We start from the raw sequence: 26,052 nt of genomic DNA, 5'->3' as shown, positions 1-26,052 counted from the left end.
TCCCCTTATGATATGCCTCAAGAATGTAACTAAAATAAATTTGTATTTGTATTTATTACATTTATAGAGCGCTTTACTCCAAAGTGCTTTACATTACAACAACTGGATACATTGCATAAATGGAAGCATAAATGCAAAACATGAGACAAACCATCAAGACAATATAAAGAACAATTTACCTAGGGCAGTGAAGGAAAAACAGGAGAGAGGGAGAAAGAGAAAATTGAGGCGGTTAACAGGACAGGGAATGAAGGAAATATGATTTCAAGGAGGAACTAAAGGAGGGGTATGAGGAAATGGATCCGATAGAGAGGTAGAGAGTTACACTATAGGGGGGCAAGGAGCTGAAAGGATAGGAAACGAGAAGGGGCAAAAGGAGGAGGGGGAACAGTGAGTAAGAAGAGATCAGCAGATCGGAGGGGGCGAGAGGGGGAGTAGAATGAGAGGAGTGAGGAAAGGTAGGGAGGAGCGAGATCATGAAGAGAGGAAGTTAAATTTAAGTTGAGTGGAAGGGAACCAAGCCAAGTTGAGAGAGGGAAGAATAAATGGAGTTGAGAGGAGAGAGGAGGCAAAGGGTGCGAATGGCAGAATGATAGAGAGATTTAAGGGGAGCTAGATGAGAGGCAGGGAGGCCAAAGGGAAGAGTGGAGCAATAGAAAACGTGAGATGAGAGAAGAGATTAAGAGTTTGGTGGCATAGAAGGTGATAGAGGGACAGATTTTGCGAATATTTAAGAGGTGGAAGCGACAGGCGGGAGAGGTAAGAGAAATATGGTGGGAAAAGGGAAGAGTCGAGATGGAGGCCAGGATTACATGCATGATCAGAGATAGGGAGATTAGAGGGGTGGAAGAGAATGAAAGATGGGGGGGTGAAGGAGGAAGGCGAAGTGGAAGGAAAGAATAAGACTTCATTCTTATCAGGAGTGAGGGAGAGAAAGTGCGACGACATCCAGTTTTTGATAGAGGTAAGTCAGTAAGAAAGATTGTGGTGGATGTCAGGAGTGAAAGATGATAAAGATAGAAAGAGCAGAGTGTCATCAGCATAGAAAAGGTGAGAGATATTGAAAGAGATGATGGTGGCGAGAACGGCAGTGTAAATAGAGAAAAGGAAAGGGCCCAGTACAAAACCTTGGGAAACGCCGAAGATGAGGGGGAAAGAATGGGAGGTACGTCCACCCCATGAGACAGTGAAAGAACGGTTGGAGAGGTAGGAAGAGAGCCAGTTAAGAACAGGGCCTTTGAAGCCGAAGGAAGAGAGAGTGTTGAGAAGTAAGGAGTAATCAACATGATCAAAGGCAGCAGGCAGATCAAGGAGGACGAGTACAGAGGATTGCTTAGAGTAGCGGGCTCTAAGGAGGGAGTTGAGAACAGAGGCGAGTGCAGTTTCTATAGAGTGCTGAGGGTGGAATCCAGATTGAGAAGGGGGAGAAGAGAGAGATTGGAAACAAAAAAAAAGTTGTGGGGTCCTTGCCTTGTTAGCACTGGGCTATTCTCCGTTTACCTAATAGTGTATCTGCCGCCTCCGACTGCAGATGACGTTTCCGCTGTGTTGAAGTAGAAAGTCCATGCTGCGGCGGATGATCCTGCGCTTCAGCCTTTATGGAGACAGAACGACGAAGCAGTGCGCAGTCTTTTGCAGTCTGCTCGAGTAGGGCTGCAGACGCTTGCTTATGATGGCTCCACGTTGGCCAGATTACAAAAGAATCCTTTTTGTGGTCTGTTTCTATAATTCACCTCCTTTATGTCCGGGATATTGCACTCGTCGCATGCTTCATTACCGTGCCTGCGCAGGCATCAGGATCATGTGCGAGTGCGTATCCTTCCCAGTGGCTCCTTGTGCTGTACAGCAGAGGGGGTGGGGGGACTGCCCCTTGTGCGGGAGTGGAGGTCTAAAGTTCTACATTCCCCCAATGCCTGGGGCCGCCCATCGGGGTTCTCCTGTCCCCCTGCCTCTCCTACCTTGTTTCGTGAAGGGGCTCATGTTGGGCAGGGAGGTCGGGAAACGGGTCCACGTGCCGCTGAGGGGCGTCCCGGCCAGGGTCACTCGCTGGGCACCATCCAGTAATGTTCGCTTAGGCGGTGCAAATGTCGGAGTGGTTGGTGGCCTCCGCTGTATCCCACCAGTGCAGGCCCTCATTCACGGTGTCTAGAGGCCGCACGTCTCAGCGCGAGCGGAACCAGAGCACTGCTCTTCCACTGTACATATCCACAGATGTTGTCAACGCACCCTGGCCGGTCCGTTTTTCCCGACAGGTTGATCCTGCAGTCATCTGTGCTATGTATGCAGCGTTCCTCTCATGCCACTCCCGGCAGCGGGCATCCTCACAAAAGTGATTGTGGTGGTCCCAGTGGCTGCAAATTTCAGACGGTCATAACTCAGGAACCGTCTAGCCGATTGCCACAATTTTTGGGACAGAGGTCCCCCCGGGCACTTCATGCGCCGCTGTTGTTCAAAAGTGAGCAGAACCGGGTAATTTTCAAGCACTATGTCATCCAGAACCTGGGCTCACCATCAGTGCTCACATATAAGCTGCCATCCAGCTACATGCACAACAGAGCCCCACACTTTACGCAAGTTCACAAAGGTGACACTGGGAGGGGAGTTTGGGGGGGTCCTCGCTTGGAACCAACATCAGGCCAATGGCATCTGGCCTTCTCAGAGGAGCAAATAGTCTCTTTAATCACCCGCAGTAAGAATTCATGTGCCCCAGGGCATGATGCAGCCTTAAAACTCAATCCCAAACTGTGGGCGCATATTCTGGGCTTAGTTTTCAACAAAATTACATCTAGAGCAACCTTGCTGAAAACATCGTCAGTCCATTATTGTACCAATTTTCAAAAAGGGACAACGCTGGCTCCCTTGTAACTATAGGCCCAAAGCATTATGTATAGTGTTGGCCGAATTAACAGACTAAGCTCAGGGTGAAGGCAGCCTGGACCCGCTTCAAACAGGCTTTAGGAAGGGGACGGGCAAGAATGCAAACATCTTATTCCGGGTATTTTAAAGAAAAAAAAGCATTGGGAGGTCGAGACCCGTCTACATGGCGTTCGACAGCATTGACCGAACCAGTCTATAGTCAAAACTCAGAAAATCAGGCTGTCCCGCTCACCAGATCCTTGTGGCCCTACACTCTGATACCTCTATCAGAGTGCACCTGAATGCCCAGGGCAAATTGGTCATCACCATTTGGGACTACGTGTGGCCTTAAGCAGGGTTGTGTATTGGCCACTTTACTCTTCAGCCTCTACCTCTCAGACCTTGCTGAGGTCTTTGAAGGCATCTGCAGTTTTTCACTGAATTTAACCCACATTAGTCTGGATTATTTACTCTACGTGACCTTGCTCTTTTTGATTACACGCCAATAAGTTTGCATTATAAGCTCCATGCCCTGGCTGAATACACGGAACTAAATCACCTAAGTATCAATACAACAAAATCACAGATATTAACCTTTAGACCGGGGATGAAAGTACAAGAGCTTCTGATGGAACATCAGTAGTATGCCCCTAGTAAAGTCTTCGAATTTCTGTTATTTGGGATGCAGATTACTTGAACTTCATAAGAAAACAGAGCTTCAAAGCTACCAATGGTCCAAGATGCTAAAGCTCGCAACTCAAGCTTGTGCTGCAAGCTGGAAATGTGGCCATTTTTCTTTCAGTCCTGTCCTTAAATTCTATAAAACGAATGTTTTAACATCTATAACTTAAGGGGGTGATAACTGGGGCCGCCCTACTTTATTGGCTTGTGATGCCCTGGAGGGTATGTTCTTGGGGAAGGTCTTACACCTCCCTAACGGTGTCCCGGCAGCAGTTATCCTCTATGAGCTGAAGTTGTCATACATTCAATTTTACCTATACTGGACAAACCTCTCACTGTTGAAAACATTGTCTCTGCTGAGGTGGGCTCAATTTGGTGGATGTTAAAATAATTGCTACACAAGTCGTCTTTGGTCGCCTTACAGTCTGGGAAACAGTGTTATCTGAATTGTGAGAGGTATGACATTTTGAAAGAGACAGTTTGTCAAAATCCAACGCAATTGAAAAGGAGAGAGTGGGACCGGATCGACACAATCGGTAAAGTCAGGTCACATCACCTATATGCTGACTTGCTGATTGATATTAGACGAGTCGGAATTTGCCCTGAATACTTGAAAAGGTCACCTGGTAGATCATGGCGGTCAAGGGTGATGAGGTTAAGACTGAATTTGATCTACACAAAAGAAATTCTGGGTGCCTGGAATAAAATTCAGAGATTTGAGAATATGTTGCTTCTGTTCCCTGCCCTAAGAGGTGGAGAATTTACGCCACCTATTGCTGAATTATAGATCATTAGCCTCACCACTAATGTCATTGTGGAGACCTCATTTAACCTTATGCCCAGGTCCAGACTGAAAGAGTATGGCAGCTTATCATGAATTCTTATGGTCATAATTGGATGGTTGCCGAGATTCAATTCCTAAAAAGACATTTTTGACACAGATGAAAGGGTAACAAGATCAACTTGATACGTACTTTAAGTGTGTTTTCCGTTGTCATGGTCTTTTACCTTCCTTTCTTTTATTTTTACAAATTAGTTTTTGTGTTTTATAAGCTGTAATTTTTATTTTAAATGAATCGTTACTCTGTATTTTAAAGGAAATATTTGTATGCTTTCGCTTTTACGCTTTAAAGGTTACTTTAACATTTTTTTTTTAAAGTCACTTAGCTTTGCAGCTGCTGAAGTTCAATTGACGTTCATTTGCTCTGTTCTAATCTTCATTATAATTGACTTTTTTCGTGGCATGCATTTACATTGAAGTTCTCTGGAGCTCTAGGTTCTGTAACCTTCACGGATAGATGGCTGAATGAAAGAGTTTAGAATCAGACAGGATTTCGAACTACCTCGCTGCTGCTGTCCAACCAATCTGCTCTGGGAATCTCCACCATCTTGTGCTGGGCTCACACCTGCCTGCTACAATAGGAAAGTTAAGGAAAACTAAGCCTGGGCAAACTTCTCTATTTAAACAACATTTTCAGTTTAGCTTTCATCCCTCCATTACACTTCCAGGGTCCCTTCCTAGCCTGCAGATTAAAGGGGAACCTGACATGGTCGCATCGTTCTTCATCATATAAGGTACTGTCCAACTCCTTGGTACTTGGGCAGTTGTGTTGCGTTCGCTCCTCCTGAGCTTCCAGAGTCACGTTGGGGTGAACGACCCAACCGCATTCTTCCAGGCCCAAGGACATCTGTCCTGGAGGCTGAAATCCTTCAGGTGGCCTATCTAGCCACCCTGAACCCCTTGAATCCAATTCCATTATTTGTTACGAAAACGCTTCTTCTGATATTTGACAGTGTCAGCCTTCCTTTGTTCTGCCGCCTAAGGGTCATAGGTCCCCCAGTGTCCGCATCTGACTTTTGAGACAGTCATTCCTCAGATAGGTTTGGGCTCTTGCCTACCTACCCTCATTGCTAATTAAGTAAATGTTGGTTGATTAATGATTTGCTAACCTGAAGCAAATCTATACTTACCGGTTTACAATCTAAAGGTCTACTATTGAACTGAGTATTATAACATGGCCACGGTAGTGGCCATGTAGTTATGGTTAAGTTGCTGCGGGATCTGCCGCACGAACTCATGTCCGTGTTTTTGTTTGTCTCCTGACATACAAACCCCCCCGCTCATGCCCCGTGTCTCTCTCCTGTTGGCCCCACCCCCCGCTCATGCCCCGTGTCTGTTCCCCCCAGCCCCCGCTCATGCCCCGTATCTCTCTCCTGTTGCCCCCCTCCACCACTCATCCCCCGTGTCTTCCTCCTGTTCCCCCCACCCCCTGCTCATGCCCCGTGTCTTCCTCTTGTCCCCCCTACTATGATGCCCCTTGTTGACCTCTTGTTCCACCCACCCCCCGCGTCTCCCTTCTTTCCCCCCACCCCCTGCTCATGCCCCGTGTCTCCCTTCTTCCCCACCCCACCCCCAGCTCATGCCCCATGTCTCCCTTCTTCCCCTCCACCCCCCGCTCATGCCCCGTGTCTCCCTTCTTTCCACCCCCTGCTCATGCCCCGTGTCTCTCTCCTGATCTTCCCGACCCCCGCCGATGCCCTGTTGTGTTCTCTTTATACACCCTGCCTTCCCTTTTCCTGGTGTCTATCTTGGTAAAAGATTTTCCTTCCTACACCGGGACGCTTGCCTGCAGCGTCCCGGTTTGGGAAGAAAAATCTTTTTAACCACCCCAGGTTCCCACTTTGAGAACCTAGGATGCTAGTGGTCTTCCTCCATTGAAAAGGACGTTCTGGTTAAGTTGCGCTACTAAAAACCTATGAAATTCAGTGAAAAAACTTTGTTAAAGGGACGTTATGGTTCCAAGTAAAACCGGAAAACCCTTGGAATTCGCCAGTTATGGTCAGCTAAGCAACCATAACTCGCGCCACCACTGTGCACTGCTAAGACTAACACCCACGACATCAAAGATGACATCACAAATGGGGGGTGGGTATGAGTAATAATAAATGTGGGGAGGGGACTGCCGTGGCTCCCCCCACATATATATGCAGCAATATGCATTAAAAGAAACAAAAATGTAAAAAATGTTCTTTCCGGCTTAATCATAGATCCATTTTAACATTGTCCTAGTACATATGATAAATAACCATATAACTACAGTGTGCGTTTCCTTGACTATAAGTGTGCCCAAAGGTTTTTGTAATCAACTACAGCCCTTCTCACTCTTAGACCAAGCCTGGCTGCTTGACCATAGCTACCAAACCCTTTTGGGTAGTTCAGGCCAAACCTAAGCATTGGAGCCCTGTACATCCAAGAATGTGTTTTCTGTACATCTAAGAATGTGTCTTCTGAAGTCCTACCACAGGTGGACTTTTATTAAACTCCCAAACAGTATCGCCTCCAAACCGAAATGAAAGGACCACATTGCTTTCAAAGTTAAATAACCTCTTGGATAGGCTTTCTGCCTGATGAGGAAGACCTAGTCCTTGAAGATGCTCAGAAACTCAGTGGAAAGTCTGGATGTGTTGCGGTACCATCAATCTTGAAGGAGCAGCAAAATGCTCTCACAGTTTGTACTGTTAGCTCGAAGGCCGGAGTTGTTAACACAAAACGTGTGCTCTCACTGTCCAAACTATTACCTGGCACAAGTTAAACAGAAGGATTTGTCGGTTCTTTACGCTCTTCTCTGGAGATAAAAAGCACTGAGGGCACCGAGTCAACCCGGAATGAGGGCTTGGTGTGTGGCACAATGTGGGCAATGGCATTGATAACCTTTTACTCGGCCATGTGTTGGCTGGTTTGCCACTATATGTTTTGTGCTTTGTATTGCCTTTATCACCAGGGCATCCTATTGCCAACATTGGCAACACTATGCCTAACTTATTCCTCAATAGGACTATAATCTTGTACTTTGAAGCCCTAGCCAGAGAGACTGGTCTATACGCACTATTCCTATGAACGGCTGATTAATGAATAAATGCCTTACTTAACTGACCTGGCTGTAATTTGGTTCTTGCCATTTTCATCATCTTTGTGAATTCAATAGGTTACTGCTCCAGTTTCACTCGGAATCGGCCAGCTCTCCCAAGCAGGTCTCCACATTAGAGAATCAGCAATATCATATTCCTTAATTAAATGGAGTAGATGAGTAGGAACTGGAGGTTTTTAGAGGCTTGGGTCTTTTTGAACATTTCAATAGGGTTTCTTTGTAGGATTTCTGTGCATAATTGTCTAATCATTCAAGATGAGATGCGTGCCTTAGGGGTGTGTGTTTCGAGTTACAGAAGTAGGAAAACTATGGTGATTCAAATGCCAAATTCAGACTCGTAAGATGTCTGGTACCATTTAATAAATGACCAGAGTGCATATTTTTACCAATTCAAAAATAAGAAAAGATCACCCATCCATGACGCACCTTTCTCTTTGCACCAACAATAGACCAAGTGTCATATGTAGATGCCCAATGGAGAAGGCTGAATGCATTTGTGCCTAACACACATAGGCATATCACGGATAGGTTTTAAGGGTGCACCACCAATGAGATCGCCAGTGTTGGCTTTTGGTAGCTGGAGGTCCGGTGACAGCTGATACCATGCAGAACAGCTCTCAGTATATAAAATTCTAGATGACCTTCCTCATGGCTCCTCGTCGGTTTGGTATCTTAAATCCCTGCTCCAGGATTCATCCATGAGTTCAACAAGGCGAGTAGGCAGACACTTCATTTATAAAGGAGAGTGACAAACCTTTGGTGGCCACAACATTCAACTTTCGCAGGAATTCACCAAGGCTTTTTCCCCAGACAGGCTTTGGGCAGACATTCACTAACTGGTAACATGTGTTTTGATAACTGAAGTCCTCATTCTCCAGACCACATATGGCCACATCGGTATCCAACTCACCCTCACATATGAACAATGTCTGGCTGTTGGACTCTGCAATGGATTTCCACAGGGTTTGCAGTCTGGATGCCTATAGTGTGCAGATAAGGATTCCGTTGGAAGTCCCAGAGGGAGGGAGCTAGATAAGGTAACTGCCTTTAGGCACTCACTCCAACTAGATTAATTTAGGTAGATGGGGTTACCGATTTTTAGTCCGAACTCCACCTATGGTTTACAAAAGCCTTGGCTGGGAGCCCATGGGAGGTCGAAAGAGGGATGCCCACTATATCCTCAGCAAAAAGACCTGTCTGCTACTAACCAAGACTTTGAATTTTGTGTAATAGAAACCCTTGAAACAGAGTTGTGGGAGTTTGTGAAGCCATCCGTCAAACTGTAAATAACTAAGCAAAATGCATGCAACCTGCAAGCGATACACTGTTGATCAGCTTTTCTTTTACAATTAATAAAACTTATAGTTACCATTATTCAGCAAAAAGGTTTTTAGTAGCTATGTAATAGAATGACTTTCATGTTGGAATTAGATCAGGTAGTGCATCATTTATCTCTTCGGGTGGCAATGACACTTGGAAAAAGGATTAAGTGCCTGTTTTGTTTGTGAACTTCGATTGTTGAGTTCTGATCTATGATAAAGTTGCTGAATAAGTCTGTGCTTTAAACATTTTGTAACCAGCAAACTAAGTAGAAATCTCAAGAGTTTTCCCTTAGTTTGCTGTATGCAAGCTTACCACCTACTAAATTACACTTTTCCCCTCTCGCTATATTAAATATACCAAACATTGTACCTTATATGCAATTCAAGTTATGCATAAAAAGGTTATGTTCTTAAAGTAGCAAAGCCACACATGTAAAGGGTGCTTAGAACACAAGTAATCTATGGAACTTTCCACCAAATTTCCTTTTTTCCCAAAAAAACGAACATTTCTTTCCTACAACTTACAGAGCTGCAAACATTGTACATCACTAGCTGGAATGCACCAGGGGTTCATTGGTTACCCAATATGGGATGCAACGAGATCATTGGCTATCCAGTAGGGCGGCCACAAAAATATCTTACTGGTGATAAAATGCACCACTGTTTAGATCAGCCTTTTTCGGCCTTAACCCGCCAGAGGGGTTAGCATCATACTACCCAACTGAAGGTGGGTTAGTTATGGAGCACAGACTCTGGCATGCAAGTTTGGTTTTGCAAAAAGTCCTATACAAGCTGCCCTGTGGATGTTCCTACAAGCTAGCTAGTGATCCCTTGCTCAAGGTAGGTCTTAATTTGTTAAGTGATCAGAACACACTTCAAGAGGCTGGTGATGCCCACTACGACAATTCACTGGATCTGGTCACTTCTCCCCCTTGGGGAGCCCTTCCATGTGAAGCTAGTGAGGTGTGGCTGCTACCCAATAGTCCCCCTAGGCGTGGTGGAATGCAGGACCTCACGACAAGCAACTCTCCTCCCTATACCAGTTTCCCCAGAAGTCAGGACACTGGTAAAGCCATCTAACATCAAACCTGATTGTGCTACTATTTTGTAATGTCTCTTCTATCTCATCTTCCAAGATCTGCTTTGACTGAGACGAAGAAGAGCCAAGGAAACATGCATAGTAACCACAGACTATTACCAAGTGACACTGACGAGATGGCCCCAAGGAGGCATGAAGATTGCCCCAAAACACTGGGGCTGGCCCAGCTATAGAACGTCAATACTGAGGAAGGACTAGTGTTGTGGGGAAACAGCAACAGCCGTGAGGGACGCAGACCAGAGTTATTTGAAGCCCCGAAAGACAGTCAGGCCTTCGGCAAGAAGCAGAGAGGAGCTACACGAGCTGGTGGGAGACCAATTCGCTACTGAAGTGGGAAGAATCCGGTGGTGGGTGTGACCTCTGAAAGGTGGACCGGGCGGTACATTAACACTGAGACCACACTGGAAACTACTATGGAGCTGCATCGACTGATGAGAAGCAGCAGAAAGGGAGGCGTGCAGAAGCAACACTGACCTGAGACACCAGGAAGAACCTGTTGCACTCCCCAGTCAAGGTGAAGGTAACAGGTGATGTTGGCAAGCCGGGTGGGGTCCAGGGAGGTACAAGAGTCTAGCATTCCTCAGGAGGGAACTCACTGGTCACAGTAGTGATTACCAGAGAAACAATAGTCAAGATACCCAGAGAACCAATAGTTAAGGAAGTCATGGGAGGAATCTCCCTTGTTGTAAGAGTAATCTACAAAGCAGCAAAAACCATGAGTGCATCGGGAGTGCATTCAGACGTCAAGCCTGGAAAACATCTATCAAGTCTATCAAGTGAAGAACGGTCAGGGAGTAAGCTCCCCAATGATCAAGAGCAGGCGCAGGGCCCAAGGAGCCCTGACAGTATAAGGAACTTAAGAAAAAGAGTTGATAGAATTTCGAGGCAGAGCCCCAAGACCCGTTTGGAGACAGTAAAGAGACATTTGAAGAGTTATGTAAAAGACTAACAGAACAGCCTTTAAGTTTTCTCCAGACAAACGAGGGAAAGGGAGCCATTCTCCTGGTCATATTGGTTGCAATAGACCTTAATGGAAAATACTGAATTATTACACCAAGAGAAGCAAGTCATTCTCCTGGTATTTTTGGCCAAGAGCTTATTGAATCATTGTGTTTATTAGTGGCAGGGATAGAGTAGTTGGTTTGGACCGAGGACAGGGTTTTGGTTTTGACATACTTCCGGACGAGCACCCTAGCTATTTGTTTAGGTGGGGATAACCTAATGGAAATAAGGATAGACAGGTTATTTTTCCTTTTGCCGATAATAAAAGTCGATGGTGTGAAGGCATCATGAAGCAGACAGACAACAGGTTCAAGTTTGGTTCACAAAAGGCATTATTAAACTAAAAATCAGGATGGAGTAAGGCCTAACTTGCCCTATGCCAAGGTGTAGAAGTGGTGAAAGTGGTCTGTCTTGGTCCACTCTGCTGATTTTGGGAGGATTTCTTTTGTGGCTGTTGAGAAGAGGAGGAGCCTGTGACAGACTCACAGCCACACAGAGACAAAACCACACTTCCAGCGCGGAGCGCGTGCAGTTCGGAAGTGGTGAAAGTGGTCTGACGTGGTCGGTTGGGAACTGGTGAGGACGGTGCCCATACGTGCCACAGAGTGGTAAGCAAGAAAATACAATTTACATCTAACCATTAACGGATTGGGAAAAGAGGCAAGTGTCTTAAATTCACTGTGAAGGAACTATCACTAACACCAAAGTAAAGTTAATTTTGGTCAACAAAAGACAGTTCCACTGCCCTTATTTCAAATATCACTACATCTGCACATAATAGATTCCCAGAACTCGACTACTGACGAGGCAAACAGTAGGAGGAGACACACTTGGAGTGTCGGGCATAAAACTGTCAAACTGAGTAATGAACGAATTCAGAATAAAACGGTCTGCAAGATCCAATTTACCCTTGGCTGGTCAAGAGACTGCAGGACATAGATCCTTTGATCTTGGCCAGCTAGGGGATTCTGGGGACTATTTGGTGCGTTTGGAGGAACGGGCGCCTTGCGGGCAGTGTCACTCCACCCTCCCGGAGCTGTTGGGTGTGCGGGGTATCGCCAGCGCCGACACGTAGGACTGTGGGATAGAGTTTCATTGATCCCAGCGGCGGGGTTATTGGAAGGGAGGCTCTGTGCAAGCCTGCTGTGTGCGGGTGGTGTCCTTCCGCGTAGCCGGGGGCGCTTGAAGCGCGGGGCTATCCATGCTCTCAGAGGCGGCTTGGGAACCGCTGGGTCCTAACTCAGCAGGTTTCAGCTTCGGAGGCAGCCCATTACGCACACTGCCACTGGGCAAGTTCAATTTCAAGAAAGCCACAAAATAAAGGCAATAAATTGCAAAAGGAAGAGATTTTCTATCTACACTAGAGGGGCAACCAACCAAAAGTGCATCAATTACATAAAGTAAATATGAAATTAAGGAGAAATCATGATGATGGGACGGCATAACACTGGAAGAGGCGGCAACACCCATCATTCCAGAGGTATTTGGCAAGCAAACCAGGCTAGACTTGCATACCTCAGGATATGGATTCAATACCACAGTGAAAGTGCATAGGGGGGCAGCACCCCTCACACCCACAAAAAGCAGAGAGATAAGAGAAGAAGAGTACAGATTAGAATATACAGTGACAACGAAGAAAACACAGAAGAAAATAGAAGAGCACTTTGGTAAAAGGAGAACAAAAAGTGCAAGCGACGAGGAGATGAGATGGTTGATAGACAACACACTGCACCCCAGTATAAGATCAAGAAACGACAGGGGTGAAACAGACATTACACTACCTGCAATACTAGAACTGAATATAAGTGAACTGACTCTGTAAGAACAAAGAGTGTCTAGTTCTGACAAGAATTATGAGTCCACATTATTGGGTAATGAAGAAATCTTGGAAGGTCGGCAATTGTGCTTGGAAACAAATAACCCCTATCCCGAGGAAATTCAAGCTCGAGACAACCAAGTAAATGAAAACACACTCTCTGCATTAAACTATGTTCTGAGCTCCTTGGTCTCAGCATTTGAATTATTGAAAGGAGAGGTGCAGTCACAAACAGGCACCTAGATATGACAAAGGAGATGGCAAGCTTGGATGGGGCAATAGTGGGTTTTAATAATATAATAAACACAAGTGTTCTGCAGGGTCTACAAGAGATCAGAATAGAATGTACCAAACAGGTATTGGATTTATCAGCGTTACATCAATCCCTGGCAGCACGGAAAAAGCATGAGGAGTTAGACCTAAGGTAAAACAGGATATTTTGTTGCAACTCCAAACCTTGAACCAAAGAAAGTCAGACAAAGAGGAAATAAGAGAGCTGGCAGACCATAACTCACAGATGGATGACACCCCACTGTCGGAATCAACACTTGAAGAGTTTAGGAGACTGGCTGTTAGGCAGAATCCTGTGCAGTTCCCTTGGGGAACACTGCAAAAAGATTGAGACTACAGGAGTAAGCAGTAAACCCAATTGGTAGCAGTCTGCACCACCCAGATTTACCTGGTAGCTGTGGCTGAGCAGTCAGACGTCTCTCAAGAAGAGTAGGGCAGTATGCAGAATATACACAATAGGGCCAAAACACAGAGCAAACACACTGACCAGAGCTTTGTATAAAAAGTATATAATTATTTATTTAAAACACACTTTAGGCAATACACCAGCACTCTCAATGAAAAGTAAGTTAAAACACAGTCAGATAAGTATACAGACCTCCCTTGATAACTATCAGACAAGTCAGGGTTAAAGCACAACTACTTGTTAAGACAGAAGTGAGTGCTTAACCTAGATGGCACTCCAATAATTTAGGTAAAAAGGGAGAGAAAAGGCAGAGCATAAAATAAAACAGTTCCCAACACTTATGATATGATATGATATGATATATGATATGATATGGTATTTGTAACGCGCCTATACACAAGTGTTTCAAGGCGCGACGAGGCAGGGAGGGAGGGAAACAAGGGGAAGACAGACAAACAATCCTACTAGGCCAGGTGTCATTCAGATCGCGCAAGTGCAGTGGTAAGGGTAAAAGGAGAAAGTGCAGGGGGAGGAGGTGGGGGGGAAGTGCAATACAAGGTAAGTAGCGTAATAAAATAAAATAAAATAATAAATAATAAATAAAAAGGTCCAGCTGGTGGCAAGTGCGAAGTAAGTGCAGAGCAAGTGCTGGGAAGGGGGGCTGTAGGGATACAGTGACAGTCCCACAGTGCAGGGGGAGCCAGGGAGGCAGTGCAAGAGGAGAGTGGCTGGGCCCTGGACCGAGGTCGCTGAGAGTGGCCCAGATGCAGGTTTAGTGCAGAATTCAGTGGGGAGTTAAGCAGGTTTAGCATGGGAGAGGGAGAGAGAAGGCAGAAGCGAAGAGGAAGGTTTTGAGGTACTTCCGGAACCGGAGATGGTTCTCCTCAAGTTTCAGGGAGGCAGGAAGGCTGTTCCAGAGGGAGGCCCCTGCTGCGGAGAGAGATCTACCCCCAGCTCGTTGCTTCGAGAAGCGGCTGACCATGAGGGAGTTGGAGACGGATGAGCGAAGGGCTCGTGAAGGAAGATATTTAGGAAGAGAGAGTTGAAGGTATTTAGGCCCCAGGCCCCAGAAGGCCTTGTGGACAATGCAGAGGGTTTTGAACTTAATCCTCGCAGCCACTGGGAGCCAGTGAAGAGATTTCAGTCCTGGAGAGATACGGTCCCTGGGCTTGAGGCCAAGGACAAGTCTCGCAGTTCTGTTCTGGATAAGTTGCAGAGGGCGGAGAGTGGAGGCCGGCAGATTAAGATAGAGGCTGTTACAGTAGTCCAGCCTTGAGAGAACCAGGGCTCGGGAGACAGTGAGCTTCTGGGGGAAGGAGAGGAAGGGAAGAATACCTCTGAGGAGGTGCAGCTGGTAGTGTGACTTCTTAGAGACGTCAGATATATGAGGAGAGAAGGAGAGTGTGGAGTCGAAGATGACCCCAAGGTTTTTAGCCTTGCAGGTAGGGGCGGGAAGGGGGCCAAGGGAGGCCGGCCAGAGAGCTGCAGGGAAGGAGGGAGTGGGTGTGCCGATGAGTAGAATCTCGGTCTTACTGGCGTTAAGGCAGAGGTCATTGGCGGCACACCATTCCTGGATAGCAGACAGACAGTCGGAGATGAGGGAAGGAGAGGAGGAGGCCGAGGGTAGCCTGAAAATGAGCTGGGTATCGTCCGCATAGCACTGGAAGTGAGGGCAGAGAGTGGCGATGCGGTGGGCGAGGAGTGCCAGATACTGGTTGAAAAGCCAGGGAGAGAGGTTGGATCCCTGGGGGACACCACAGGTGGAGAAAAAGATGTCAGAGAGGAAGGAGCCCATTTGGACCTGGGAGGGTCGACCGGAAAGGAAAGAGGTCAGCCATGCCAGAGCCTGACCAGTGATACCCAGGTTATCACGGAGACGGTTGAGCAGGATGGCATGGTTGACAGTGTCAAAGGCAGAGGAGAGATCGAGCAGAATGAGAACACAGGGAGTGTTGGAATCGAGGTTCAGGAGCAGGTCCTCACGGATGTTCAGGAGAGCAGTTTCCGTGCTTCTGGCCGCTCTGAAGCTGGATTGATGGTCATGAAGATTACCAACAGATTCTGCATGGAGGTTAAGCTGGGAGATGGCCAGTTTCTCCAGGAGTTTGCCCAGGAAGGGAGTAATGGAGATTGGGCGATAGTTGCCTTTCTCCCCTTGCTCTGAACTTAAGAGTTCAGAGCAAGGGGAGAAAGGCAGGTTATACTGTAGAGCCAAAGTTCATAGGCTAGGCCCACTGTAAATGGAGCATAGCGAAATGTGCCCAGGATCACAGGTTTAAAGTGCACTGAAAGTCTTTGCAGAGTGTTCAAAAGAGGTTGGGGTGATTCAAAAGATATAGTTAGAAGGCCTGGAACCAACCCAGTTTAGAAGCCAAGGATTTAAGGGTCACCTTTAGCAATCTGTAGAAAGGGAGGTCAGGCAGGACACAGTACCTTAAAGAGAAAGGAAGCTCCAGCGGGGGCAGTTGTTCCTGGCAGTGGTTGAAGTTTGTGGTTCCGACCAGGGGAAGAGAAGATCTCGTTGAGGAGGGGACGTGGAGTCGTTGCACTGCACAGAGATGAAACAAGCCGTGGAGTTCCCGATTAAAAGGTGCAGTCCTTTTATTCGTGGTCAAAAGCGGTGAGCTTGGCCATCTGGCCGCCTGGGTGCTTGGCACGGGCGATTCGACCAAGTGAGGTCTTTGGAAGCGAAAAAGGGCGAACTGGAGAATACTCTCCAGCAGAAGATCTTCTCTTGTTGTTGGAAAAGTGTTGAGTTCGTTGCAGCAGGGCTTCACCGGTGGTGTCGTCGGTTGCAGGTGGCTCAGCTTCTTCCCTCTTCGGATTCTTAGGTCCTGTGGCGACTTCTGAAGTTGCAGTCCCAAAGGCCCTGCTTTTATGCAGAAAAAGCCCCATTCATCAGCCTAACTGTCAATCACACATGCTAAGTGGTGAGCCGGGCGGCTCACCACTGGGCCAATCAGATTAGAGTGCGACTTGGGTTGCTAAGGCAATGCAGTCCAGGGTGCCAATTCCCCCCTCCACTCTTCCTGTGGAACCCAGACAGAGTGGCACCATTTGGAGGGCTTCTGTGGAGAAGCCCGCCAAAATAGTGGAACAAAGGGCTCGACCTTGGTCAGAGTTACAGAGACGGATACAAACGCCATTTTAGAATAGAGTTCTGGCAAGAAGACCCAACCGGTGATTTAATATTAAATAAATAAACCAGCGGTATCTTTAACATTGCACCAAAAAGTGGTGCGTTTAAAGTCAATGGGAAAATCCCATAGAGAATATTCCAGTGGAATATTTCGCGTGGTAACCACTGCCACCAGCCAGAAACTCGATGAGGGGGGAACGGGATAGTGCCCCCTCGAAAACAGACCCAGGGGAAATCGAATTACCCCTTACCAGTACTTCCACAATATGATGGTTTGTGCTGGTTCTGTTCACAATTTTGGACTAGTAAACCCAATTGTGACTTTACATGCCCTGGGAGACAGTAGTCTGGGGGTCACTATGACACCCCTGTGGTACTGCACTGAGGGTGCAGTGTACCACACATACAGAAAAACAGATGATACCCTATGGAGTAAAAAGAAACCCCATAGCCCATAAGCACATAAGTCAAAGACATATCTCAAATCATGTCTAAGAGTGGGAGTAAAAGAGTCTCACTCTTAGCAGGAGAAAAAAACAAACCCCAAAAATCTAGCAAAGCTGCTGGGGGACTCACTAGGTTTGGGAAATTAGCCTTAAGATAATTCTCCCTAACACTGGCTAACGTAGGTGATGGTCTCCAAGAAGAAGAGGCTGCGACATCGGACCCGATGGCAAAGAAAACAAATCAGAATGAGACTCCTACAATTGGGGTGGATGAAGAGAGTGATAATCCTGCAAAATTGGGAAGGAAAAAAGAAAGAAAAAGAGAAACAAGGAGACAAAGAGAGAATTTAATACAAAAATAGGGTAAAACAAATTTTAAAAAAAAACAAAGGAGAAACAAATACAACAACTCAAACAAAAAATGTTCTGAAGAAAATGACAAATAGCCCGACACTGCCATCAGGGGTAGAACAAGATGTAATTGAAGTAGACTCAGAGGAGGGTTCTTGCAGGGAAAAAGAACCATCTAGGAAACAAAAAATCATACTGGAAAAAGGAACAGCTGCAAAGGTCAGATGGGCAACCAGGAAAGAGATAATCAAGGACATCAACAGGCTGTCAAACAGATTCTGAGAGGATGGTTTGGTGGTACGCGTAGAACTAGCGAAGACAGAAGAGTCTACCAATTGCACCAATATTTTTAAGAGTGAAGCAAAAGGCAGGAACAGTAAAAAAAAAAAAAGGTTCAAAATACTGAGACTGGTGGAGAAGTTAAGAACGTCCCGATATTTTTGAAAAAGGCCAGAGTAGAACAAAAGACTCGACCGCTGGAGAAAACATAAGGACGGGGGAGGGAAAGCACAGGAGAATTGGGGAGATTGGGAATAGAGTGGGAAAATCAAAAGAAGTGAAGGAATTTTTAACCCCAAATCCAATAACAACGGCCCCGGTAGAAGCCCCAAAAGAACAAATGGAAGGACAAACAAAAGTACTGTCACCATTTTTGCTATGCCAATTATCTAGCTGTCATCAATTGCAAATAAAAACCAGATAAAGTCTCTAAATCGAGGGGCAATTTTATCAGTTCTATTGGAATGTATGCATATTTTATTTCGTTTTAAATAAGTATGTCAGTTTGATGTCATGAAAGATTTGGAAATATGATGAAACAGTTGTAAAAGGTGAATGACAACTATATGCAACAATAAAAAAATAAAACATTTCCCTACCTAAAGAAATCTAAGGATAGTCTGTCAGGAAATCGAAATCAAATGTCTGTCTGTATCCAAAACCTATACTTGCCCTCACAACTAACTGTATACAATATGTAGGGATGTCAGCATCAAAATTGATAGGGTTCAAAATAAAGTTCAGAGCTGGAAGAAGCTCTGGTCTTTTAATCGGCTTCCCTAAGTTCAAAATAGTTCACAAGATACTGGGGTTACCTTCCCCAAGAGTTCAAAACTTCTAGCTTTCTCAAAACAATACTGTTCCTTGGGACTCTTCCCATCTCTTTCGATATTGTTTTTTTTCACAAGTTCAAATAGGCAGTTCAATATCTTGGTTTCAAAAGCACATAAAAGGCTTCTGAAAAACAAACTTCTTGATGGATACCTTCAATGGCTTCGGCATACAGGGCCCTCGGTCTAGGCGCAGCTTTCAGACCACAAGGCCCCACCCATGACAGGTCACGCAACTGAGTCACCTTTCTTGGCTTCTCCTGGCTCTTGCCAATGCTTGCTTCCTCTTAGCATAGATGCAACTGTGTTCTCTTGGCTTTGCTAGCACTAGTTTCTCATACTATGCCCTTCTGGGTGTTTGACTGTCAGTACTTGCGTTTCACAAAATATAGTTTGTAGAATCCGTTAATTTCATAACCTTTCTTTCACTCACAAGTGCTCCAAAGTTGCTTTTGCTCGGCATTCAAAGGTGTTTATAATGACTTTCTGTTAATTTGTTATTCAAAATTACTTGTAATTGCTCTATGCGATATTCGAAAGCACTTGTAAAGGTTTTCATTTCATTTGGCATTCAAAAGAAAGCTTACTGCATATTCGCCTGCCAGCCCAGTTTCTCCCTCCTTCACCGGTCAGAGCTTACTGGGTTGAGAGGTCTCTGCCGCCACAGGTCTCTGCTTTCCCGTAGTCTTCGTCTCCCAGCAGCTCTTCGTGGCACGGCTCCCCCGCAATGCTCCACCTGCAGGCCAGGATTCCTGTGACTGCTACGCTCGGTCACGCCGGTCTCCCTCTCATGGACTGCTCCTGGCTTCCAGCACACCTTGGCTTCGCTTCCTGCTGCATAAACTCTCACACGGGTCTCGAGCGCTCCTCTTGCCATATTGCTGACCTGGAGTTGTTTCCAGGGTGCCGACAGACTCCACAGACTACTCCATGTCCCTCTTGATTCCTGCTTTTAAAGTTCCTGCCTCCATGAGTATTCCAAAAAGTACTAGAGCACTCACCATTAAAGTGGTAGCCCTGCTTTTCTCGTGCTGTCCTCCTAGTCTCAGTACTTGGTTGGGGTCGATATGTGTTGGCGTTAATAAAATGAGGATGTGGTCTTCTAGTTATCTTCGTCCCAGTACCCAAATTAGGTTGATATGCACTTACATTAATAAAATGAGGATGTGTATTTCTAGCTGTCCTCTTCTTCATCCCAGTAGCATACCACTGTGTTTTGAGGAAGGTTTTAGGGGTAGTACAGGGAAAGGGCTGGGAAAAGCCTATAAAGGATTGAGTGATGGAGGGTTCATTGTGAAAGGGAAATGGGAGTTACCATGTCTCACCAAATTATGTCCTCTCCCCACTCCTCAGGTCTCTTCGTCCCCGGTGACCCTCTCTCGCGAGATCCAAAAGCGATGGCCTTTCCCAGGCCACCCAAGAGGAGCGTATGGGGGGGGGGGAGAAGTGAGGACTCCCTCCGGTTCCTAACAATAGCCAAAACACCATCCCATTGTCCGCCTCCTCAGTCCACCACGCCAAACCACCCAGAGTTAGCTGCTGTGAGGGGCAAGGGTCTACCTGTCACCACTACTTCCCACAGCACGTTCTTAGGCAGGCTAACTGGCACAGGGCACTCTGAGTCCTTAGGAACAAACTCTAATCCAAAGAAGACCCTTCGTTTAAGGTAAATTAATGGTCTGACTTTGGAACGGAAAGGCACTTAATTCACCCCCCTGCCTCTATGCCCCAAAAGGTATACATATCTAAACACTAGAATCCGTCAGGATAATGTAGTGATACAACAGTGGCAGAGCTCATCAAGCAAGGCGTGGGTAAAGTGTCCAATGCATTATTGCTGCACTGGGAAATAACACTCTGCCTTTACAAATGCTGAAACTAAGTTGAATTACAAAAAAGTCTTCCATGCCTTTTCAAGGGACAAGGGTCCCTTTTCCTCTTGACAGGGCTTCTAAAGGGACTGAACACGTGTTTTTAAATTCACAAAATGGGTGCCACGGTCTTCCATCACAGTAGAAAGACTACAGCCAGGGCAGGCATATGCTTTGAATGATTGCTAAGAATGTGCCTAAATTCAATCCACAAACTGTTAAATGGTATTCAAAAGAACCCCACTGCATGGCCATCTGTACCCTAACAAATTCCTTTTTACAAAAAATAACCAGGAAGTTTCCAACAAAGCAACTGCTCTTCTGTTGGCCAATAACATTCCTTGATTTTATGAGCATGACAAAATCCTTACCTGGTTCCAGGTAGCTAAACTGTGCCAGAGACCTCATTTCGAGATGTTCCAGGTCAAATGTATCTGACTCACGGCCTGTTAGATGACGAGTCAACTGCTTATTGACCATACAGACACAGCCAAGCTGGGCTAGAGCACGCATCAGCAATGGGACCTGCAGGAAAATAACCAACCTCAGTATGGGAGACAGTAGAGCATAGGCTAAGCAAGCAACAGAAAATACACTTTCATTAAGCCAATTAACAAAACATCAAAGAGTATACACCTGTAATATTGCATTTATTCATTTATATGCTCAGTTGCCTCTAGCCACAGTAACTCTTTACATTTTCCCTTCCACCCTAAGCACTCCCTTGTGCACCCCCTTCCTAAGAAGCCCTCCGCCAATCCTTAATCTCTGGCAAACTATAGCCCGATCTCAATCACTCCTTTCCTGGACAAACTCCTGGAAAAGCTGGTCATCTCCCAGCTTAATCTGCATACTGAATTTGTTAGTAGTCTCCACGACTTGCTTCAGGGCAGCCAGAAGCACAGAAATCGCTCTCCTGAACACCTGTGAAGACTTGCTCTATAATCTTGACTCAGACCTTCCTTCTGTCCTCATTCTCCTTGATATATCCTCTGCTTTGGACAGGGTCAACCACGCCATCCTGCTCAATCGCCTCTGTGACAACCTACATATCTCTGGTCAGGCCCTGGCCTGGTTAACCTCCTTCCTCACTGATCGACCCTCCCAGGTCCAACTTGGGTATTTCCTCTCGTTCTACTTGTGGTGTTCCCCAGGGGTCAAACCTCTCTCCCTGGCTCTTGAACCACTACCTGGCACCTCTCGCCCACCGCATCCCTACATTCTGCTCTAACTTTCAGTGTTATGCGGACGACACCCAGCTCTCCTTCAGGCTCCCCTCAGCCACCTCAGCTCCTCTCATACCAGACTTCCTGTCCGCAATTCAGGAATGGTGGGTCTCCAATGATCGCCGCCTTAATGCCAGCAAGACTGAGATCCTCCTCACTGGGACACCTGCTCCCCCCTCTCTCACTGGCTGCCCACCCTGGGCCCTCTACCTGCGTATTCCTGTGAGGCTAAGAACTTGGTGGCATCTTCGACTCCACCCTCTCCTTCCTTCCTCACATTTCGGATGTCTCCAAGAAGTCACACTATCGGCTGCACCACCTACGAGGTATTCTTTCTTTTCTCACTTTCCCACAGAAGCTCTCTCCAGAGTCCTGGTCCTCTCTAGGCTAGACTACTGCAACAGCCTTTTTCTAAATCTGCCTGCCTCTACTCTTTGCCCTTAACAACTTGTCCAGAACTGGACTGCAAGACGTGCTTGGCCTCACGCCCAGGGATAGTATCTCTCCAGCTCTGAAATCTCTCCAATGGCTCCCTGTGGCTGCAAGGATCAAGTTGAAGACCATTTGCATCGTCCACAAGGCTTTCTGGGGCCAGGGACCGCACTATCTCCAACTTTCTCTTCCCAAGCATCTTCCTTCTCGAGCCCTCCGTTCATCCACCAACTCTGATGGTCAGACACTTCTCCAGGCAGAGAGTGGGGGGTATATCTTTCCTCTGCTGGGGCCTCCCTCTGGAAGAGCCTCCGTGCCTCTCTCAAACTTGAGCAGGACCACCTCTGTTTCCAGAAGCAACTCAACCCCTTCCTTTTCGCTTCCGCTTTTTCTCGCCCTCTTCCTTGCAGAGGTCTCAGACTGCTGTGCACACTGGTCACCTGGCCACACTCTGACCTTCGGGTCCAGACTCCTACAGGTCCAGTTGTCCTGCACTGCCTCTGGGCCTCCCAAGCAATTAAGGGTCTGTATCTGTAACCCCCTGACTCAACACTTATTAGCGACTTGCTGGCAGCACTTTGAGCTACCTGCACTCCCTCCCCCACACCCAAGGAATTATCCCTCTCACTCCCCCGCACACTTGCGCGATCTGACTTACACAAGGCCTAGTAAGACTGTTGTTTTGTCCTCTCTCTGCCCTCCCTTCCTTGTCACGCCTAGAAACACTTGTGTATAATCATGTTATAAATGACATATCATACATCATGTGTAGAGCCAATAGACATTTCGCAAACATGTACAAATCTGGCTCTTTTCACAAGTCATCCCAGTTAAATGATTTTAGGTATCAACATCACAAGAAGAAATAGGTGGCATTATCGCCGTATACAACACACTAAAGGCACAATTTAAAAGAATGTACTAAACATATACTCCACTACGCATAAGGACTTCGGGAGCAAGGGGCCAGGGTTTCTATTTTTTGAACCATTCAGGAATTAGGAAAATTCAAAACTGAAGTTCAAGAGAGACACAAACCTAGAACAGAAAGTAACAAAGCAGGATTGTGCTTGAGTACTAACGCGCTGTATGGAATAATCAAACCATTGGGAAGAAAGAAAGTAAAAGTAATCAAATTCTATAATGATACACACCATTTCAAACTTGTAATCAAGTGCAACAGTGTTGAAATGTATTTCCAGAATCAGCCCTGTGGACGGATTGAGGGCTACTCCACCCTGTTCTGCTGAACAGGAAAGACACCAATGACCAGAAAAACTATCTGGGTGGTGTGAATGAGCAGCAAGGCATGGGCTGAAGAATGTGAACTTGGTGAAGGGTTCAGTTAAGCACACAGAGCGCTCTTAATACAAGTAAGGCAGAATGAATATGAAAAAAGTTTAGGCCTTGGACCCACTCTTAGCAAGTCAAAGTCACAGGCATGTATCACACTAAACATACATTATTACACATTCGCCTTTTGGGTGTGTTCGGGCTACAGTGCACTTGCATTTTACTATTGATCACAGTTAACGCAAACAACAACTGCAGTGCAGCAAGGCAAATTTGAATAAAAAACAAGGTAAGCAACAACCAAATTAGAGAAATAATTTACAAGGATGAAAGGAATTAGAAACGTATGGCACTATACTTCAGTGCTTTCCTAGCTAGAAAAGATGGGGCCTAGTGCCAGTTCTTTTCAGAAGGCTAGGCATCTTTAAAGTTGTCTGACAAAGTGTTGAACAGGACAAGTGGCAATTTGAAGAGTCACAAAGTTGAAAGATCAATCACTTTAGGAGAAGCCCAGGGGAGGATCCGTAACCAGAAATCTGTTCACGGTAAGGAAAGGGGGAGGTAGGGCGAGATAGGGTGGGTACTTCACGCCCGTTGACGCAACGATTAGGAACAGATGTGTTTACTCACGGCCATACTTCATTTAGGGACCACTCTGGCATTTTCTGAAATCGCTGGCCTCCCCATGCTCTGCCTTGGTTCCGTTGAAAGGAGGTTTAGGGATTGTGAGTGCAGAAGTCACTTTCTGCATCTGAATTTTGGTCCAGCTAGTCAGTGTTTCCACACCCTGATGGAATGGTTTCTGGGACTGGATAGCGGGATTACCCTGGCACGATGAAGAAAGGACCACCACAATGTTGACTACCTCAGAGGAACCCAGGACACAATGCAAGCGAAGATCAGAAATGACCACTTGGAAAAAAAATGGCAGAAGTCTACCCTGATGGAAGAAACAAAAAAGCTGGTCCTGCAAGACCCCTCTTCATGCAGGAGAGCTGCAACTGTACAGGGGGAGGCATCTTGTTTCACAAGTTGAGGGTCTTCCGAGTCGCAAGCCTGAACTCAGGACGGTGACAGATGAAGTCCATGAGGAAGCTGGTCTGCCCACAGGATGATTTATGGGGCACCCTTGAAGGCTTGCAAGGCCACAATCCTCAAGCAGGGGTTGAGACTGTTTGTTCCACTAGGGGTCAAAGCTCTGAAGACCTTCTGTAGATCAGCAAAGGAGCAGGGCTTCCCCACGATGGTTGAAGACCATGCTGGTTGGCGTCAATGACATTTCGGTCTTCAGCGAGATGCTCCTCTTCGTAGGGGTCTTGGCTTCAACAACAATCTCCATTGCACCTCATTGTATGGTGAAGAGTGCAGGGTAAAACAAACTGAATTTCACAATGTAGAACAGAGTTCTCCTGTACGGATAGCCATAGAGACTGATCAGTGCTCCCAAAATAGATGATCTTAGCAAGACAAGTGTAGTAAAAAGACTTACTTGCCCCCAAACGTAAGATAGGGACAGGTACAAAAACAGCTAAATGTTGGTGGAAAGCAGAAAAAAGAAAATGTTTCCAAACAAATAGGGTTTGAAGATTTAACATTAACTAAGGAGTTAAAACCTTTACGAAAGAAGAGGAAAGAATCAGTGCCAACATCCTTTGTTTCAATCGCAGGTGAAAAAGCTAGCAAGGGAAGGAAAGAAGCCATTAAATAACAGTAAAGACAATTCACAGAGTCCAGGACAAAGTCATTTTTTAGACAAGAAAATGACCAGATGAGGGAGAATGACAAGCATAAAGACAAGAGTCAAAGACCAACAACCAAATCAACTACCAAATCAAAAGCGAATGCTCCCTGTAAATAACACTTATAACACTTATCAAATGACAAATGTTTTGAAAAAGATGTTTTATTTGTTCCTACAAATTCCAGCATTTCCAAAGAAAGACTGAACTTAAACTTTTTCAAAGATTTTGAATATTGAGGAAAATAAAATGGAAGCATTGGAAATAGATTTCAAACAAAACAAATCTAACTGTATGCCATTAAATGCGAATTAAACAATAAATATGTTTTCCAGAAAAAATACTTGGCAATTTACACTGTATTTTCTTTATAGTGCATACACACTTTGATGCAATTCTATGTGGGTCCCTCAGTTCCCTTGTTGTCAAACAGTGTTTCTTTGGCACTTCATTAGATCACACCTTTTCTAACCTACGATCCCTAGAATGCATCTCTAGCTTTTGTCGGCTGCTCTTGCCCTTCCTCTTCACTCCCTTCTTTGGTCTGCCTTACCTACATTCTATCTTTGTAACGTGAGATCCCTGAATACTCCAACTTAACACACACACACACACACACACACACACCCCCGATGGGTAAATCAAATCTGTAACCTAATTCCCCAAAACATTCTGTGGACTGCTCCTTCTCTCCCATGCCTCCCTCTCCTTATTCTCTCTCTGCGCTTTGTTTCTCTCTGAAGCAAATGCGGTCAAACATGGCACCAAGCTATTAATGGTAACTTTGGAGGAGTGGTACATGACGGAACATCCAACATGGCAAACCAAAAGTGCCTTTTGCTATATATGAATAGATATATATTTAGCTGGGAATGGAGACCAGTGTCAATTAAATTACATTCTCGCTTAGATCAGATATACAAGACCATTATGTGCACAGTAACAGGAGCAGATATTGAGAATCACATTCTTAAAACCACAATAAAAAGGAAATTAAGTATTTTCATCTATACACAAAAAGCATACAAGAACAGCTTTGTTAGA

At 45.8% G+C, this 26,052-nt stretch overlaps 1 protein-coding gene across 2 annotated transcripts in view; it reads right to left on the bottom strand.

Annotated features, from left to right (window-relative positions):
- The window catches only part of POLE (DNA polymerase epsilon, catalytic subunit), an 867,587-nt gene that overhangs the window by 354,374 nt on the left and 487,161 nt on the right, over window positions 1-26,052 (bottom strand). For both annotated transcript variants that reach the window (XM_069619327.1, XM_069619326.1), the window contains exon 34: window positions 20,690-20,843. In XM_069619327.1, coding sequence (XP_069475428.1) covers window positions 20,690-20,843 — 154 coding nt within the window. The remainder of the gene's footprint in view (window positions 1-20,689; window positions 20,844-26,052) is intronic.

The sequence above is a fragment of the Ambystoma mexicanum genome, chromosome 10 (assembly GCF_040938575.1).
Source record: "Ambystoma mexicanum isolate Mex_15411 chromosome 10, UKY_AmexF1_1, whole genome shotgun sequence".
In the NCBI taxonomy this organism is placed as follows: Eukaryota; Metazoa; Chordata; class Amphibia; order Caudata; family Ambystomatidae; genus Ambystoma; species Ambystoma mexicanum.
This window is presented reverse-complemented; position numbering and strand designations above follow the sequence as displayed.